The 18,518-nt window shown below is 40.0% G+C and overlaps 2 protein-coding genes across 3 annotated transcripts in view; both read left to right on the top strand.

The window, feature by feature from the left end:
- E2F7 (E2F transcription factor 7) overlaps nucleotides 1-18,518 on the top strand; it is a 340,183-nt gene that overhangs the window by 36,011 nt on the left and 285,654 nt on the right. The gene's annotated exons all lie outside the window — the stretch shown is intronic.
- Nucleotides 1-18,518, top strand: part of CSRP2 (cysteine and glycine rich protein 2) — a 33,031-nt gene that overhangs the window by 5,748 nt on the left and 8,765 nt on the right. For both annotated transcript variants that reach the window (XM_075209563.1, XM_075209562.1), the window contains exons 2-3: nucleotides 16,740-16,858; nucleotides 18,197-18,365. In XM_075209563.1, the coding sequence (XP_075065664.1) occupies nucleotides 16,747-16,858; nucleotides 18,197-18,365 (281 nt within the window). In that variant the 5' untranslated portion in view covers nucleotides 16,740-16,746. The remainder of the gene's footprint in view (nucleotides 1-16,739; nucleotides 16,859-18,196; nucleotides 18,366-18,518) is intronic.

Raw genomic sequence — 18,518 nt, 5'->3', positions numbered from 1 at the left:
TTTGAAAGGAGAACATAAAAGACTTAGGAATCCACACACTGCCTGGAATATTGTTATGTATTGCTTTAAAAAGGTCAAATATGCTCTTGAACAGATAGGCTCTTTATGCTGTAATTTCGAGAGGCTGGATGTATTTTGTGCATGGGCATTTTTCCATCAAACATTTAATTATTCCTTATAAATAATTCATTTTTTGTGCTAATACTAGTAGGGGATATACAGAATGTGTGGGAGCATTCCTGGGGATGGGGCAGTAATGCATCATTTAGCAATGTCTGTATTGATGGGCAGCGCTGTTCCTTGGATAGTTATGAGGTTCATCCACACTCCCTCATAGACAGACCAGGACCTGATTACCTTTCCCAGAACAGGTGCCAATTACTCACACTAATTAGACACATGTATGTTATACATGTTTCGTAACTAATTAAAATGCAAATGTAATCTCTCATGGGCTGGGTTCTCTCTACCCTATGTCTCATGTCTGTTTTCTGTCTCCCTCGTTTACCCCTGTGATGTCCTATGCTGAATTCTTTATGTGAATGCTAAGCTGATTGTTTACTTATACACACAGAATTCGTACTTGTTTTTTTGTGCTACTTCTAAATGCTCAAGCATACCTGGGTTTTGTACCACATATTTATTATGTTTATTATTTTTTCTTGTTATGCTTACGTGTATTTGTATTTATGTATTTGTATGCCGACTGTCTGGCGCCGCCGAATCTGTGGCTCTCTATAAATAAAAGATGATGATCCTGTAAGATACAAACGGACTGTGTTAAGTAAGATACATGACCTGTTTAGTTTGTGTCCATAATTAAGGGGATCAGTTTACCTCTGAAAGTGTGCCATCATTCAGAGGTTCTGGACTACATACCTCTTATTGAATATAACATATGGTTTACAATAGAATAGGATCTGGGGTGCATTTGTATGTAGCTTGCTCTTTAATCAAACTGCTTAATTGTCCTCTGAAAGAAGAACAATTGTTCGCTTGTTCTACACTTGTGTGTCTTTGTTGACATAATAACTAATATGAACCTACAACTTGAATTATTAGACATTGGTACCGGACAAATTTTTACATTGGTCACAGCTAATCCCATTTTTAAATGACCATATTTTTAGCTATGTCTGTGTATTTTTAAAGATTATAAATTGCTCCGTTTTGTGTAGTGCAAACTGTTCTCACTGTGTTTTCATAATCTGTATGTAGGTGAAGGGGAGTATTTTAAAATTGAACACACATTTCTTTATAGCTGTATTTAAAATAGTTGCCAATATTTTAAACTTAATTTCTAAGGACTCTGCTGCTGAGGCTGAATGTTTCAGTGCAGCTGATATGTATTGTAAAGAAGGGATAATTTCAGGGTTAAAGATTTCCAGGGATAAATATTTAAAACATGGTACTACCTCTAAAAATGAACAAAGTGTTCAGTTCTGGTCTCGTAGTCTGATCATATTGGTTGATACAATATTATGTCCGAGAACAATGCTCTGGACCTAAGAAAAACATCCTTGTCTGCGTCTTACTGCGACAAACAAAGAGACAGAGGAAACTACATGTCAAATATGTGATTGAGTCAATGCTCTGGATGAGAATACAAAGTCCAACATCAGGAAAGTCTGTAAGTTATAAATATACTAATGTTTTTAAGAAAACGTTTTGGAGTAGCTTATTCTTTGTAGTGCAGTCGGCCTGTAATGTTTTAAGCCGAGAATACGCTTCTACAAAATGGCATTGTTTTAGGTCACTTGATTATTTTTGGAAAAGAGACTTTTAAGAACAGTGACCTCAATTAACAATGTACTTGGTAAAATAATTCTTTACAAACCTGAATTAAAACATGGCCAGTGCACTCTATAAGATGCAATAGCGCCTATTTTATCACATGCTATAACATGGTGGACATGCTCATTCATAGTCGCACTGAACAACCATTTTGCATATATTCCAATTTTTGTGCAAGAATAAAAAAACCTTATTATTTAAATTACTTTACTGTGCTAATAAAAGTAGTGCATAAACACTGACTTACTGTGATCTTTGAGGTGGTGTAAAAAAGTTTGTTTTGTTTAGCTTAAGGCTGGGTACAAACTAGGGATGTGCACCGGCGACTTTTGAGGTCTCGTGTTTTGGATCCGGATTTTCATTATTTTTGGGGTTCGGATTTGTCTCGCAAAACACTTGACGAAAGGTCTCGGTTCGGATTCAAGGTTTTGGATTCGGATTTTTTTTGGAAAAAACATAAAAAGTTTAAAAATCAAGTTTTTGGGCTTATTTTCACTCCTATGCTATTAGTAACCTCAATAACATTCAATAACAAGCATTTTCACTAATTTACAGTGTATTCTGAACACCTCACAATATAGTTATTAGTCCAAAACGTTGCAACGAGGTATCTTTCTGGACTGCGTAGAGGAGTGGGTCACCACAATATATATAATAAGAAAACCCTGAACTTGTATGATTCGCACCAATAAATGTACCTGGACTGCGTAGAGGAGTGGGTCACCACAATATATATTAAAAACCCTGAACTTGTATGATTCGCACCAAAAAATGTACCTGGACTGCGTAGAGGAGTGGGTCACCACAATATATATTAAAAACCCTGAACTTGTATGATTCGCACCAATAAATGTACCTGGACTGCGTAGAGGAGTGGGTCACCACAATATATATTAAAAACCCTGAACTTTTATGATTCGCACCAATAAATGTATCTGGACTGCGTAGAGGAGTGGGTCACCACAATATATATAATAAGAAAACCATCAACTTGTATGATTCGCACCAATAAATGTACCTGGACTGCGTAGAGGAGTGGGTCACCACAATATATATTAAAAACCCTGAACTTTTATGATTCGCACCAATAAATGTATCTGGACTGCGTAGAGGAGTGGGTCACCACAATATATATAATAAGAAAACCATCAACTTGTATGATTCGCACCAATAAATGTACCTGGACTGCGTAGAGGAGTGGGTCACCACAATATATATAATAAGAAAACCATCAACTTGTATGATTCGCACCAATAAATGTACCTGGACTGCGTAGAGGAGTGGGTCACCACAATATATATTAAAAACCCTGAACTTTTATGATTCGCACCAATAAATGTATCTGGACTGCGTAGAGGAGTGGGTCACCACAATATATATTAAAAACCCTGAACTTGTATGATTCGCACCAATAAATGTACCTGGACTGCGTAGAGGAGTGGGTCACCACAATATATATTAAAAACCCTGAACTTTTATGATTCGCACCAATAAATGTATCTGGACTGCGTAGAGGAGTGGGTCACCACAATATATATAATAAGAAAACCATCAACTTGTATGATTCGCACCAATAAATGTACCTGGACTGCGTAGAGGAGTGGGTCACCACAATATATATTAAAAACCCTGAACTTTTATGATTCGCACCAATAAATGTATCTGGACTGCGTAGAGGAGTGGGTCACCACAATATATATTAAAAACCCTGAACTTGTATGATTCGCACCAATAAATGTACCTGGACTGCGTAGAGGAGTGGGTCACCACAATATATATATTAAAAACCCTGAACTTTTATGATTCGCACCAATAAATGTATCTGGACTGCGTAGAGGAGTGGGTCACCACAATATATATAATAAGAAAACCATCAACTTGTATGATTCGCACCAATAAATGTACCTGGACTGCGTAGAGGAGTGGGCACTGGGCACCACAATAAAATATATAAAAAACCTTCAACAGGTCTGCATTACACTGCACATACGGCTGCTCCTCCATCCTCTCCATCATATACATGTTGGAGTTTTAGCGTGTGACAACCTCTTGTTTTTGATAATGTCAGTGCATTTTGAATATTTTTCAATTTGCCCCACACCACTGAATGTACTTTATCTATGATACGCATCTATCTATCTTGACTGCGTAGTGTGGTGGCCCCGGTACACAATTTGGTACCGAGGCCACAATATAATTAAAAAACCCTCCACGGGTCAGAATTCCACCAAAAAAGGGTATGGCCTGCATAGTGCGGTGGCCCCGGTACACAATTTGGTACCGAGGCCACAATATAATTAAAAAATTGGGCATCAACTGTCACCGTTGTTTAATATCTGATACACCTAAATATGGACTGCACAGTGGAGTGGCCCCGGTAGTAAATTTGGTGCCGGGGCCACAATACCTCCTCCAACTTCCAAGTGTAGTGTTTATAAAGACAGACAGCGTCGAAGTGTTATTAGTTGACTTTCTTAACCCTAAAATTGTCCCTGTTGCAAATATTCGTGCAATGGACAGTTACTTTTTTATTGAAAGACTCAAGCTTTCAAGTGTAGTGTTTATAAAATATAAACAACAATACAGTAGTTTTAGAGCACGTCAATACCTCTTGTTTTAAATTATGACAGGGCATTTTACTTTTGGTTTAATTTCTTGAATTTGTTTAAATTTGGTTTTACTTTTTGAACATGGCAAACGACTGTTGATTGGTCATATAATGCAAAAAAAAAAATTGCAAGATGGAATTGTCCTTGGGCCCTCACACCCACCCTTATGTTGTTGAAATAGGACATGCACACTTTAACAAACCAATCATTTCAGCGACAGGGCCTACCAAACAACTTTGGCTGAAATGATTGGTTTGTTTGGGCCCCCACACCAAAAAAGCTATTCATCTCTCCCTGTACAGACTAAACAGGCTCTACTGAGGCAAGATGTCGTCCTCATCCTCAACCTCTGATTCCTCTCCCCCTACAGTGTGTACTTCCTCCTCATCACACATTATCAATTCGTCCCCGCTGGACTCCACAACCACAGGTCCCTCTGTAGTATCTGGAGGGCAGTGCTGTACTTCATTGAGGAATTGATTATTCATTTTTATAAACATCATTTTTTCAACGTTATGAGGAAGCAACCTCCTTCGCCGCTCACTGACCAGGTTCCCCGCTGCACTAAAAACTCTTTCCGAGTACACACTGGAGGGGGGACAACTCAGGTAAAATAGAGCTAGTTTGTACAGGGGCTTCCAAACTGCCAGTAACAATATGGACTGTCTGACATGTCTACTTGGATGGTGTCAGCAAAGTAATCATCCACAATTTTTTCTATTGTGACAGCATCCAATGCAGCGAGAGTAGACATGTCTGCAATGGTTGGCAGGTCCTTCAGTCCGGACCAGATGTTATCAGCATCCCCGCCAGTGCCTCTTTTGGGAAAACTGAGCTTTTTCCTCGCAGCCATAGATGTGGAAGAAAATGAGGGTGGAGCTGTTGGCATGTCACGGTCCTCTTCAGAGGACAATCTCCTGACCAGCAGGTCTTTGCACCGCTGTAGACTTGTGTCCGCCGGAAACAGAGACACAACATACGCTTTAAACTGAGGATCGAGCACGGTGGCCAGAATGTATTCCTCTGACTTTAAAAGAGTGACCACCCTCGGATCCTGGCAAAGCGTACGAAGGGCTACATCCACAAGAGCTACATGCTTGGTGTAATCGCAATGGCTTACCAGCTCCTCCCTCACTTTCTCCAGCTGCTTCTGCAACAGCCTGATCAGGGGAATGACCTGACTCAAGCTGGCAGTGTCGGAACTGACTTCTCGTGTGGCAAGTTCAAATGGCTGCAGAACCTTGCACAACACGGAAATCAGTCTCCACTGCGCTTGACTGAGGCGCATCCCCACTCCTTTGCCTATGTCGTAGGTGGCTGTGTAGGACTGAATGGCCTTTTGCTGCTCCTCCATCCTCTGCAGCATATAGAGGGTGGAGTTCCAGCGCGTCACAACCTCTTGTTTGAGGTGATGGCAGGGCAGGTTCATGCTTTTTTGATGTGCCTCTAGTCTGCGGTAGGCACTGGCTGAATGCCAAAAGTGTCCAGCAATTTTGCGCGCCACCGCAAGCATCTCCTGCACACCCCTGTCACTCTTGAGGTAATGCTGCACCACCAAATTAATGGTGTGGGCAAAACATGGGACATGCTGGAAATTGCCCATATTTAATGCCCGCACAATGTTACTGGCATTGTCTGACACCACAAATCCCCATGAGAGTCTAAGTGGGGTAAGCCACTGGGAGATAATTTCCCTCATTTTCTCTAATATGTTGTCAGCGTTGTGCCTCTTATTAAAGCCTGTAATACACAATGTTGCCTGCCTTTGCACGAGCAGCCATTTTGTAGTTGCTGCTAGTGATGCAGCTGTTGCTGTTGCTGCGGAAGGGGATGCATCTACCCAGTGGGCTGTCACAGTCATATAGTCCTTCGTTTGCCCAGAACCACTTGTCCACATGTCCGTGGTTAAGTGGACAGTGGGTACAACCGCATTTTTTAGAGCACTGAGGACACTTGATCGTACTTCTCTGTACATTTTTGGTATCGCCTGCCTAGTGAAGTGGAATCTCGACGGGATTTGGTACCGGGGACACAATACCTCCATCAACCCTCTAAATCCCACTCCACTGATGGCGGACACCGGGCGCACGTCTAACACCAACATTGCAGTTACAGCCGCAGTTATACGCTTTGCAATAGGGTGACTACTATCGTATTTTGTGGTCATGGCAAATGACTGTTGGACGGTCAATTGTTTTGTGAAAGACTTAGCGGTCTTACGACTTCCCCTCTGGGAAGATGACCGACTAACAGCAGCAACAGCAGCAGTGGCAGTAGTAGGCGTACCGCTGCAGGATTCCTCGGATGAATCCCGTATTGAGGAGGACTCAGTCTGGCTACTGACTTGGGCTGCAGGACTGAATCTGATGGAGATTGTGGAGGAAGTTGACGAGGAGGGTGTTGCTGGTGTGTATCCAACTGGACCACGGGATTTAGGTGTCCCTGTACCGATGAGGGTCCTAGCCCCAGTTCCTGAACTAACCACTGAACTATGAAGGTTATTCAGGTGACGTATAAGGGAGGATGTTCCTAGGTGGGCAAGATCCTTACCCCTGCTTATTTGAGCTTTACATAAGCTACATATGGCCATACATTGGTTGTCTGGATTTGGATAAAAATAACTCCAGACCGAAGAGGTGCATTTTTTGGTCTTCTGACCAGGCATGACGATGGGCTTTTTCATCCCATGGACATCAGCTGTTTCACCCCCTGGTGCCTCATTTACAATAACCACATCACCATCCTCATCATCAAGTTCCTCCACAGCGCCAGCTACATCATCAATAGCCTCCTCCCGAGCCACCTCTTCCCGTACAGTGATGGGAAGGTCAGGCTTGACAACTACCAACATCCTTGGACTCGCCTTGTGGATTTGTGATAATTTCTCTTTAGAAGGCAGAGTTGTTTGCTGTTTTGTTGCTGACAGCATAACTCTCTTCAATTTTTTGTAGGGGGGGGGGAGGAGGAGGAGGGCTAAGATCCGTGGGTGAAGCTGAACCACTAGTCATGAACACGGGCCAGGGCCTAAGCCGTTCCTTGCCACTCCGTGTCGTAAATGGCATATTGGCAACTTTACGTTTCTCCTCAGATGATTTTAAGTTTCTCTTTTTGCTACTTTTTCTTAACTTGGGCTTTTTGGATTTTACATGCCCGGTACTACGAGATTGGGCATCGGGCTTGGAAGACGACGTTGATGGCATTTCATCGTCTATGTCATGACTAGTGGCAGCAGCTTCAGCATTAGGAGGAAGTGGGTCTTGATCTTTCCCTACTTTATCCTCCAAATTTTTGGTCTCCATTATATGTAGCACAAGATACTGCAGAATGTGTGAACTTGGTAATATTGCAGTACCAATGGACTTATACTGCTGGATTGGTTTTGCAAATTTGGTTATAATTATATATATTTTTTTTTTAAATTTTTTTATTTTTTAAAAACTTGGGAATAATGGGGAAATAACTATGCCCTTAGAAGCACAGGACACAGCACAGGACCCAGCAGCACCACTGACCTCTGAAGGACAGAGCACAGGACACAGCACCACTGGACTGATACTGCAGAACACAGCACAGCACAGCACGGCACAGAACTAAACAGCACAGCACGAGATCTACCAGGACAGAGGACCACCTAACACACCCTCCCTCTACCCTGATCAATGCCCGAGTGAAGATGGCGGCGACTAGCGGGGAATTTATAGGATCCGAGTATCGCGAGATCCGACAACGGGATTATGAGTCAGAGCCTCAGTTTCAGATTTGAATTTGGCGCCAATACCCGGATCTGTCTCGGATCCGACTCGGATCGGCAACGTTCGGGTGGGCTCGGATTTCAGAAATCCGAGTGCGCTCATCTCTAGTACAAACTATCGAAAATGACTTCAGATACGATTTCTGTAATGGTTTTACCAGTGACTGAAAGTCCAGATGAGAATGCCGATTCATGCATTCACAACCTACACAATTTTCCTTCAGATCTGTAAAAATTGATCTCATTGACCATCTGCTGAAAAGATTGTGACTCTGTACACACTCTAAAGAGATCTGCCTATACTGGTTGTTGTGTGTGTGTACACGCTTCCACATTTTCCCAACATCATTCCTTTGTTGATAGCCATTTTTTAGGAATTTTAGAAAACCAAGTCAACAGATGCAATGTTTTTTTGTAAAACTTGATCGTGGGAGCATACACACTAATGTGATATCTGATTAAACGGCCGTTTATCATGTAATCTGCATGATAAATGTATCAGTATGTACCCAGCTTAAGACATTCTAGACTCTTGGTAAATCTATAATGCCTTACAGAATGCAGTCTCTACAGATTGAAGTTCATTTCAATATTTTTGTCCCGAAAAAGGTAATATTTGTGCGTTATAACAGATATCCTGCATTTAATATAAAATGCCCCAGTGTACTAATGTCCTGACAGGTACACTAATCTGGCAGAAAAACAAAAAAAGTACCTAGTGACTAAAAACAGTGGGCAAGAGCAGCTGATATATGGAGAACGTATTTTTGTTGCAACGTAGCTATGTCCGCTCGATGTTCCTTGACTAAGTAAAACAAAGGTAGCTCAATGCAATACAAATACTCAAACATCAAGTAAAAATTAAAGCTTTTTTTCAAACTAGTATAGGGCACTGAACCATTGGTTTCATATACAAGCCTATAAATTAATAGCACCTAGCACTGTATTAAGTTAATTTTATCACTTGCCAATAAACATTATCTAATGCGATTATTGTGGTTCCAATGCACAAACATATTTAATTGCAAAATATAGCAGAATTTACAGCAAGCCATCATAGCGCCTAAAAGATTTACAATAAAGCAGGAAAGTATAAAAACCGAATACAGTACATATTTGCTAGCATATCACCTACACCCAGGTCCATGTAGTTATGCAGTCAGAAAATTGGAGAGAAATGGTCCAGAGAAGCTTGCTTATGTGCAGCTTCAGTTTACAAAAAAAAACACTTATGTCACTATGTACACAGATAACATTGAGAGGTCTTCATTGGTCCAGAGTTAACTATGTTTCAGTTGTCTGCTGGTCATAGGTCAGTTCAAAGGTTTCCTATGATAAGGTGTAGTCAGCTCACTCCAACAGCTGAGCACATGTTGTGCCAAAGGGAACTGAACTAAACCAGTTTTTAGCAACCTATTTGTATTACAAACACTATCAGTTTGAGCATTAATACGCTATCTTCCATAACTAGCGATTGCAGGAAGCGGATTCATTATGGTAATATAGGTCCAAATTACAATAACATGATACATATCTTATATCCTGAGCCTTGGATACCTTTTAATATATTATCATTTCGTCACGAGTTGCGGCGGTGCCTCAAGCCGCCGCGACTCCCTGTGCCCGCAGGATGCATCCCGGCTTTCTCCATGACAACCGGGACGTCCCTTCCTGTTTTCGCGGTCGGGACGCTGAATGTTTCTAGCAGCCGGGCGCATGCGCAGCTGGTTAATTATATTTATCAGCCCCTGAGGCTGATTACTCCCTGCTGGGTTCCTCTGCTGCCATTGGCCAGTCTCTGTATATAAGGCAGGGAGGGCTTAGCCTCCCTGCCGGTTATAGTTCAGTCTCTCTTTGCTGACCTGCTACTGTGCCCTGTATCTGCATTTGGATTGGATTTCTCGTGTATGACCCTTGGCCTTGTTTACTGGACTTTGATTCTTTGCCTGTTGCCCTGACCTTTGCTTTGTTTCTGGACCCTCCTCGTTTGCTGCCAGCTCTGACTTCTTGCCTGTTTCTGACCACGGTACCTGCTTCGGACCTAGACCTCGGCCTGTTTCCTGACCACGCTTGATTCACTATTCCCCGCTACTCTGCGCTACAGTACATTCATAAACCTGTACTACTCTAAGTTTAAGACCTGGAGGAAAGGCGGCTGCTATAGGTGAAGACCTCCATCTTGTTCTTCAAGATGTAACACATTTTTTGTATAAATCTCTAATGCATTTTATTAATAAATGTAGATTGGAACCTTAATAAATGTATATTTAGAAGTGTAAGTGCGACTGTAAATGTGTGTGTTATTAATCCATGCATTTGTGTCATAACACGTGGCGTACTAATCGCAATCGCACAGTAAAACACTATTAATTTGGTTTACTTCATCCAATTATTTGACTTTCACAACTGAAATAAATATGGCAGTGCAGCTTTGTTTATAATAAAGCTTTGTTTATAATAAATGTCCCAAGTAGCAGAGACCTTTTGAAATTCTTAATTCAAACAAAATGGCTGCTCTACTGTTTTGCTGGTCTCCGTTTTAATAAAGATCACACTCTTTGTTGCACAAAAATATTGAATATTACATTTTAATAAGGCCTTAACCTCCCTTTGACCACACATTATTTAGATGCACATGAACACATATATAATAATCTTTTGTGAGAAATTGTGTTCATGTGTAACATTCAGTTTGCTTGAATGCTTTTGGGTCACTTTTCCTACACTTAGTTATGTTCTATGTGCATTGTGCCAGCTTATCAATTCAATTTATAATTGGCACCCCTCACCTCATTTAAAAAAGTAGAAATGGTGGCATTGTTTGTGTACTATCAATGAATTTTCCCACTCTGTTAAAAGAGCTTCAGTGTTATTTTTAATAAAGCTAGATTAAGCTTTGCTTTAAATGCTGTTCTGAATCTTCATGGCCAAAACATTCTCCACTGCTTGCAGTTTTGAATAACAACAAAGTGAATTGTCGTTTAGTATGCATGACGGGCTCTTTACTGCAGAATCAGACCTCAGGATACAGAGGAAGGGCTTTATATCCTTAGTAAACCTGCAATTCCATTTAGAGAAAAAACCCATAGTGTAAAGAGAAAAGATGTTTGTTTTTGTTTTTCTCTGGCTCTCAATATCAGAATAGAAGTTATTATATATGAAATGGCTCAAGAACCTTGTTATGCCAGTCATTATCTACAGAACTAAAAGCAACACATTCAAATGCATGTATTGTTGCAGATTCCAAAATGATTGATTGAAACAGCCAAATTATACAGTGAACTAGAACTGGTGTAAAGAACAGCATGCTACCCTGATGGGGTAATTGGGCAACACGTGCAATCTGATTATAATGTTGCCTTTGTTCTCAGTTAAATTGCAATACTTAAGCTGACCACACGTACTGTTTTTGGATTTGAATTTAATTGCTTTTGTCCAAACTGACCCTAAACTTTTTGGCTCAATATGACCAGGAAACCCAGTCAGTGATCCCTAAGTAAATCTGGACAGTCTGTAAATCTGGTGGGCTGGGATCTGCTAGGGTCGTCACCTGACTGGACTAACTGGATCGCCTGTGATACAGATGCTTGTCCTGAATTGGAGTGACTGGAATTATCCAGTTCAGATATCCACATTTGTGGCTACAGTGGACACATCTGGTTACTCTTTGGATAGATCCAGTTTCTCAGACTGAGCAACTTTATTCACAATGGCTTGTTCACATTCACTGTTTTGTTTTATCTGTAGGAGCCATGTTATTCCATACTCTCCCGGAATGTCCGGGAGACTCCTGATTTCCGGGTAGATCTCCCAAACTCCCGGGAGAGCTGGCAATTCTCCTGCATCTGCACATTTCCTAGTGAAATGATCTTGAGCCTCCATAATGCGATTCTCCCTGAATCGCATCATTTTGTCCCGCCCCCCCCATTGGTAAAATTTACGCATTTGCGTCATTATGTTGCTGGGCCAAAATGGTGCGATTCAGGGAGAAACGCATCATGGGGGCTCAAAATCAGCCCAGTTAACTTCACCCCTTGAGACTCCCGGAGGCATTTTATGATCCTCAATCTACATGACTAGTAGGCAGCCTTTTTTTTTTTTTTTTTTTTTTTTTTTTCCCTCTTGTGTCTAGTAGTGTGTGTGTGTGTGTGTGTGTGTGTGTGTGTGTGTGTGTGTGTGTGTGTGTGTGCTTTGAAACTCAGTCAAAGACCAGCAAGTGTTCTTCTATTCTCACACACACACAAACGCGCACACACAGATTTTAATTTTGTTCAGTGGGGGAAGTAATCTAAATACAGTATGTTTGAAAATGTTATTGGGTCTAAACACTAGACTCCTCCTTAAAGAAAAACAATTAAGGCTAGTTGCAAGGGGTCTGCAATCCCCAAAGAAAGCAAATTGGCTAAACTAATTTGCAATAGTGTGTCTATAACCATGCAAACAGTTGGATTGTGGATAACTTAAAATCATTTATTAAATAAATTCCTTGATAAAATATCATAAGTATCATACATTAACACTTTTGTTGTTTATATCATATAAACATCTTTGCTGAATTTATACCATGAACCTGGGGAAAAAATATGGTCTTGGACTTGATGTCTCTACTGGGATGATTCTGACTAAGGTACACAATAAAATCCCAAAAGGTTCTACTTTAGGGTATTGGTTGTTTTTAAAGCAAATAAATTTGCCCAGCTTTGTGTCAGCTGGTGCTTGTTAGTTAAGCCAAATGCTTGGTTAAAAGAGAATGTTAATCTTTGAGGTGTGTGAGTAGTTTTTTTGTGTTTGTTTTTGCTAAAAAATTATATCCAAACTATGGATCACATGATTAAAAACTATGCCGTTAAAATCGTCAACCACTTAGATTTTTTTAAGTCCCTAGAGAGAAGTGTTGCAGGCTGACCAAGAAGGCCAGTACCTTGTATTTCAATTACTTCCTTGGTCTGTTTACGAGTGTACATAGCGCAGCTCACATGCTGTTGTATAAGGTCAGGCTCCTACTTTTGTACAAATCAACATGGTTTTTAGGGGCAGTAAGTGGCATTGTGGACCAAGATGGTGGCATCTATATGGGGTTACAAGAGTTTCCACAGTCTGATAGGATTAGTTAGACAGATTGGGGGTATTCCCTTGTAAATACAGATTAGGCACATTGGTGCTCAGAGGTTTGCATTGATGTGCAAAAAATAAGATTTAGTTCTGTGCGATGAGCTCATTATTCAAGTGTTGTAGGCACAGTTGTGAAGGCCATACACATTTTAAGAGTAGGCGCACAGCCTTTTCCTTCCCTCAAAGGGACTTGAATTCTCTTGCTGGTCAGAGGTGTTAGACGTTGTTGTTTTTCCTATACCTATAATGGAATGTATTTTGCACTTTACAGCTGCACATTGTGGGACTAGGTACAGTTGAAGCAATGCAATTCAAACATATAATAAACACATTCCCAATGTCCACTTATACTCATGATTAAGTTAAGACCTAAATAAGACTTAACCAAGCAGTATTTTGATAGAAAAACATAAATGGTGAAATTACTCCATGACTTGAAATGTGTTGGACTTTGTTGTGACATCTTTATTTCTACTAAATATTTTTTCGGAGTATTTTTTTTTTTTTTTTTTTTTTTTTTATTTACCTGGGGTATTTACAAGGACAACAAAGTGTGTGCACATCTTGGACACCCTTCCCCAACCACCACCACCGTTTAAGCCATCTGTACTAAACCAGATGTATTAGATATGCTTTCCAGTTGAGAATTACTGCTTTGGCATGACACCGTTTATGTATGCAAAATAACATTTTGGAACCTGAAAATGAGTATCCACATGACCGGAATACATTTGGAATGTTTTTTAAACCTATTTTATGATGCCAGAAATAAGCTGCAAAGCAATAATAATAACATATGTGTTCTCAAATGACTTTTTTGCCAACGAGATTACATGTTTATTAATTGGTTGTATTCTATGTGCTCTGTCTGCTATTTAATCCAAGTTGTATTTGCTTTGTAGTGTGTTGATCTCCTAACATTATGCATTGTCGCATTCTAATGACCTTGTTTGAACTTCAGGGGGTGTATTTACTAAACCATGGATTTGAAAAAGTAGAAATGATATCTCCATCGGATTCTCACTGTCACTTATTAAGTATCGTCTACAAAATGACAGTTGTAATCTGATTGGTTGCTATAAGCAACATCTTATCTGCAGTTTAGTAAATTTACCCCCAGGAGTTTAATCTCCTTCATAGAAATTAATGGAATGACCTATTAATTGCTCATTCAGGAGATCTTGGGCGATTCTGGGTTTTCCCTTCCATTTGGGATGACTAATTTTATGAGTTAAATTAAATAAAAATACTTTAAATCCACATAGTGTTTTCTTACTACTAATCTCATGAGATTTAATTGCAGAAACTGAAAATATTATGTGTAGCTATAGTCTCACACTAAACCTATAAGTCCAGGTTTGGTGTGTGTGCTGCATGTTGAAGCATGACTTATCCACAGCATTCACACAACACTTAAAGTGGATTGTAAAGGGCAACTCAATCAAATGTAAAATAGTTTGTATTTAATAGCAAACTGGCAACTATTAATTTGCAAGGACATTGCATACTTGCAGAGTTTCACAAATCCAGTCCTCTGGGGCCCTAACAGTGCAGGTTTTCCATATCTCCTTGCTGGAGCACAGGTGTAGTCATTACTGACTGACACATTGTAACGGATCCACAGGTGGTATCATTATATCACGTGACCTGGAAACCTGCACTGTTAGGGGTCCATGAGGACTGGACTTTGGGAAACATGCACTTGGAATGCGATATTGTAAATAATGTTACGATGCTGTTTAAAACCACAACCACAACAAAAATGGCCAAATGCATATCATTGCCCATTGTTTATTTTCTTTCCAAAGCCATAAGCACCCATTTATAGTAAACCTATAACTATATAATGTTAATGTACATAAACTTTTTAGTGAGTGGGCAGAATATGTAAGCGTATATATGCTTATTTATGTGGTGTCCACACCATGCATGAGAAACAAATTTGGAACAGCAGGTTTGGTTACTTAAAAGCAAAAGGAAATTGGTCCCTGCCCCAAAGTATTTACAGAAAATGTTGCTTGGGTATTGGATTTGGGATGAAGGTCTTTTGTCCAAGGACCCTACATCTTGTAGCTTCATCCCTGCATTCAAATAGTGGAAATCGTATTGTAACTTGGCGCAAAGTTTTAAATATTATCTGCCCTGTATTTTGCAGTTATGAATACTACACCCCTATGGCAGAATTATACATCATTTTGGTACAATGTGCTATTTATCCTTTCACACTTTTTTCTGCTATTCTCAAGTACACTTTTGTCCATCCTTACAAGTGGAAGATTTTTCCCTTTTGAAGCTTTTTGTTACATTTGCACACAATAGATGTGTTCAAACCTAGTCCTATCAATAGGTCATGTTCTCAGGATTTCTGTCTGTAGAAACAGGTGGGATAATTACTGGCCCATAAAAATAGATCCGGTCACCTGGGCATGATTAAAGTAATCCTGAAAACATGAACTGTTGGTAGCTCTTGAGGATGGAGTTTGGACATCTCTGGCATACACCATCTCTGTCCAACGTTTTTCATTGGGAAGACTGCTTATATGTAATAGATACTTTAGGTCCTGTAAAGAATAGGCTGGTTCATTGTAGGCTGTATGGGTTATTAGGGAAACTGGCAATGGATGGCAGCCAGACTAACACCAATTGCATTCAGTTCACAATATAAAGTGAGAAGTGATAGGCAATACTCTGTGCTGGGTAGTGAATATAACCTGTTGATACATGCTGGGGCGGAGTCAATAGATGTGAAGCTGTCTGCATTGGTTTAGTTGTTAACTGACATTTATAGCAGTTTCTAATGACTCCAAACATGGGCAACTAATCCTAATTTCTGGTATAATTGGAATACTTAAGATTTAAAATGTTATTTGGGAAGGTGGGAAAAAAAAACGCAGTTCTTTTTACAGAGAAATCTGTCAAAATGGGATTATACTAGTATTGCCACCTGTCTGGCTTTGAAAGGGACAGACTGAGTTTATTATGCTCTGTCCAGCTTTAAAAACAGTGTTCCAGTTTGAGCTGCCTTTAAACATAAACTGCGTACATTGGTGTGACTGTAGCACACCTCTTGAAACCAGTAGTGATTATTAGTCCCGCACTGGCTGTCTAATATCTGGAAGGATGGTGAGGATGTTTCTATGCTGCCATGAAGTAGTGACATAATTGTAGCTTCCATCTGACAGGCAGACTACACTGGGAAGTAAATTCGCATTTGATGCTAAAGACTCTTCACTATTTCTGTGTGGTACAAAAAGTTTATCAAGCTCTCACTACAGTTGGTTAGAAGTGAAATTCATCTGGGGCATTCTAAGGGCTAACAGGCAACGATACTTCTACCTGCAGGCTTAAAATATAAAGGATTGCACCATCAAATATTACATTTTGATATACTGACTAATGGAGACCTAAATTGGAGATACACAGCACTGTATCATTATATTGTAGATGTTTATCTTTTATATCTGATTCTTTAGTTACAAGATGCCTAACTGGGGTGGCGGTAACAAATGTGGAGCGTGTGGCAGGACCGTGTACCATGCCGAAGAGGTGCAATGCGATGGAAAAAGCTATCATAAATGCTGCTTCCTATGTAGTAAGTTTATGAATCCTTTACTTTGAGTTTTCATGTGTCTACAAACACTGTACATTATATTGCATGTATATGTCTTGTGCTTTCCTTCCATCCTTTGCTAAATTGTTGTGTTTAAAGCTGAACTAATGCTTTGATGTTATGTGACAGCTTACCCTTCAGCGTCCAGGGGCAGGCTGAGAAGGGGGGTGTCTTCCCCCTGGGCCGGTCCTAGTGGGCTACCTGGGGCTGAGTCGCTTGCATTTCTTTTTCCTTTAAAATGTTCCTAATAGGCTGCTGAGCCAAGTCTTGCGCTCCCTCCCCAGGCTAAAATTTGCCAGTCCTCCCCTGTCACTGACCTAAATAGGTATTTGCATCCGTAGTGCAGATAGATACAAGCACACATGTAGTTTACAGCTATTGTACTGTGTACACAGCGTGTGATATAAATGATTGTGTATGTGACTTGTGTGCCCCACCTAGTATTATTATTTACATACATAGTGTTTTTTTTGCATGTGAATAAGTGACCTCACTTTCACATGTAGTGAGTCAGAAGGAACAACTGTGTGAAGAGAGCTGCACATTTCCCTTCTGTGAATTACAATGTACTCTGTGGGCGGCTCAGACAAATCAGCCTGTGAGGATTAGAACTGGCTGGAATGTGAGAGCACTGAGGGTCTATGCCATCTACTTGGCCACATAGCACAATTATATTATTGTTTAATAACTTCATACTTGTTGTTTCCCACTGGAAAACATTTGTTGGGAGACAGAACATCCAGTGGTATCTGCAGAATGCTCAGAAACTGCACACATTTTCCACTTTTTGAATGTCACCATTATGAAGTTCTTAGCACGGAGCAGCAGTAGTTGAACTTGCCAGAATTGTTTTAACTGTGCCGTCTTTTATTAGAAATCTAGGTTTACCCATTATAAGGCACCTTATGTAATAATAATTCCAGTCCTGATGTCCGTGTATATTGACTTTTGGAAGGGCACATGTTGAGGAATAAAATGTAGTTCTGTTCAAATCTTCAGAATTATTTGAAGGGACTTTTGAAGTATTTTTCAGGACGCTGTTGCAGTGATGGATGTCTGTAATGCCCCCTCCATAACAAACTACACACTTGCATCCAACTTGTTTATTTATCAAAACTTGATGGCAGATCTATGTTTAACAGCAAACCGATCATCATGTGTTAACATTTTATGATTTAAATAGAATAATGTCTAGGTAACACAATATTATTTGTTCCATATATTCAAAGATGCCAAAATGTTTATTGTGTGGATAACCAATATTGTCCTTCTGTTGTGTGTTTTTTAAATCCTGTTGTCTGTTTTTGGTTTTATTTTTAGTGGTCTGCAGAAAGAACCTGGATAGTACAACAATGGCTATACATGATGATGAAATTTACTGCAGATCCTGTTATGGAAAAAAATATGGACCCAAGGGTTATGGCTACGGGCAAGGAGCAGGCACATTGAATATGGATAGAGGAGAAAGATTGGGTATTAAACCAGAAGAGTAAGTTTTTATAATGAAATTACCCTTTGTTAGTGATCGTGTGTTCATGTAACGAGACATAGATCAACATTTTAAAGTTTCCACAAATTTGGCCAGTAGAGTGTAATACAGTGAATTAGAGTGCTTTTATATACCCACACATACTCCAGGTCC

This window comes from Mixophyes fleayi, chromosome 4 (assembly GCF_038048845.1).
Source record: "Mixophyes fleayi isolate aMixFle1 chromosome 4, aMixFle1.hap1, whole genome shotgun sequence".
NCBI lineage: Eukaryota > Metazoa > Chordata > Amphibia > Anura > Limnodynastidae > Mixophyes > Mixophyes fleayi.
The sequence above is the reverse complement of the archived record's forward strand: the minus strand, read 5'-3'. Positions and strand labels throughout refer to the sequence as shown.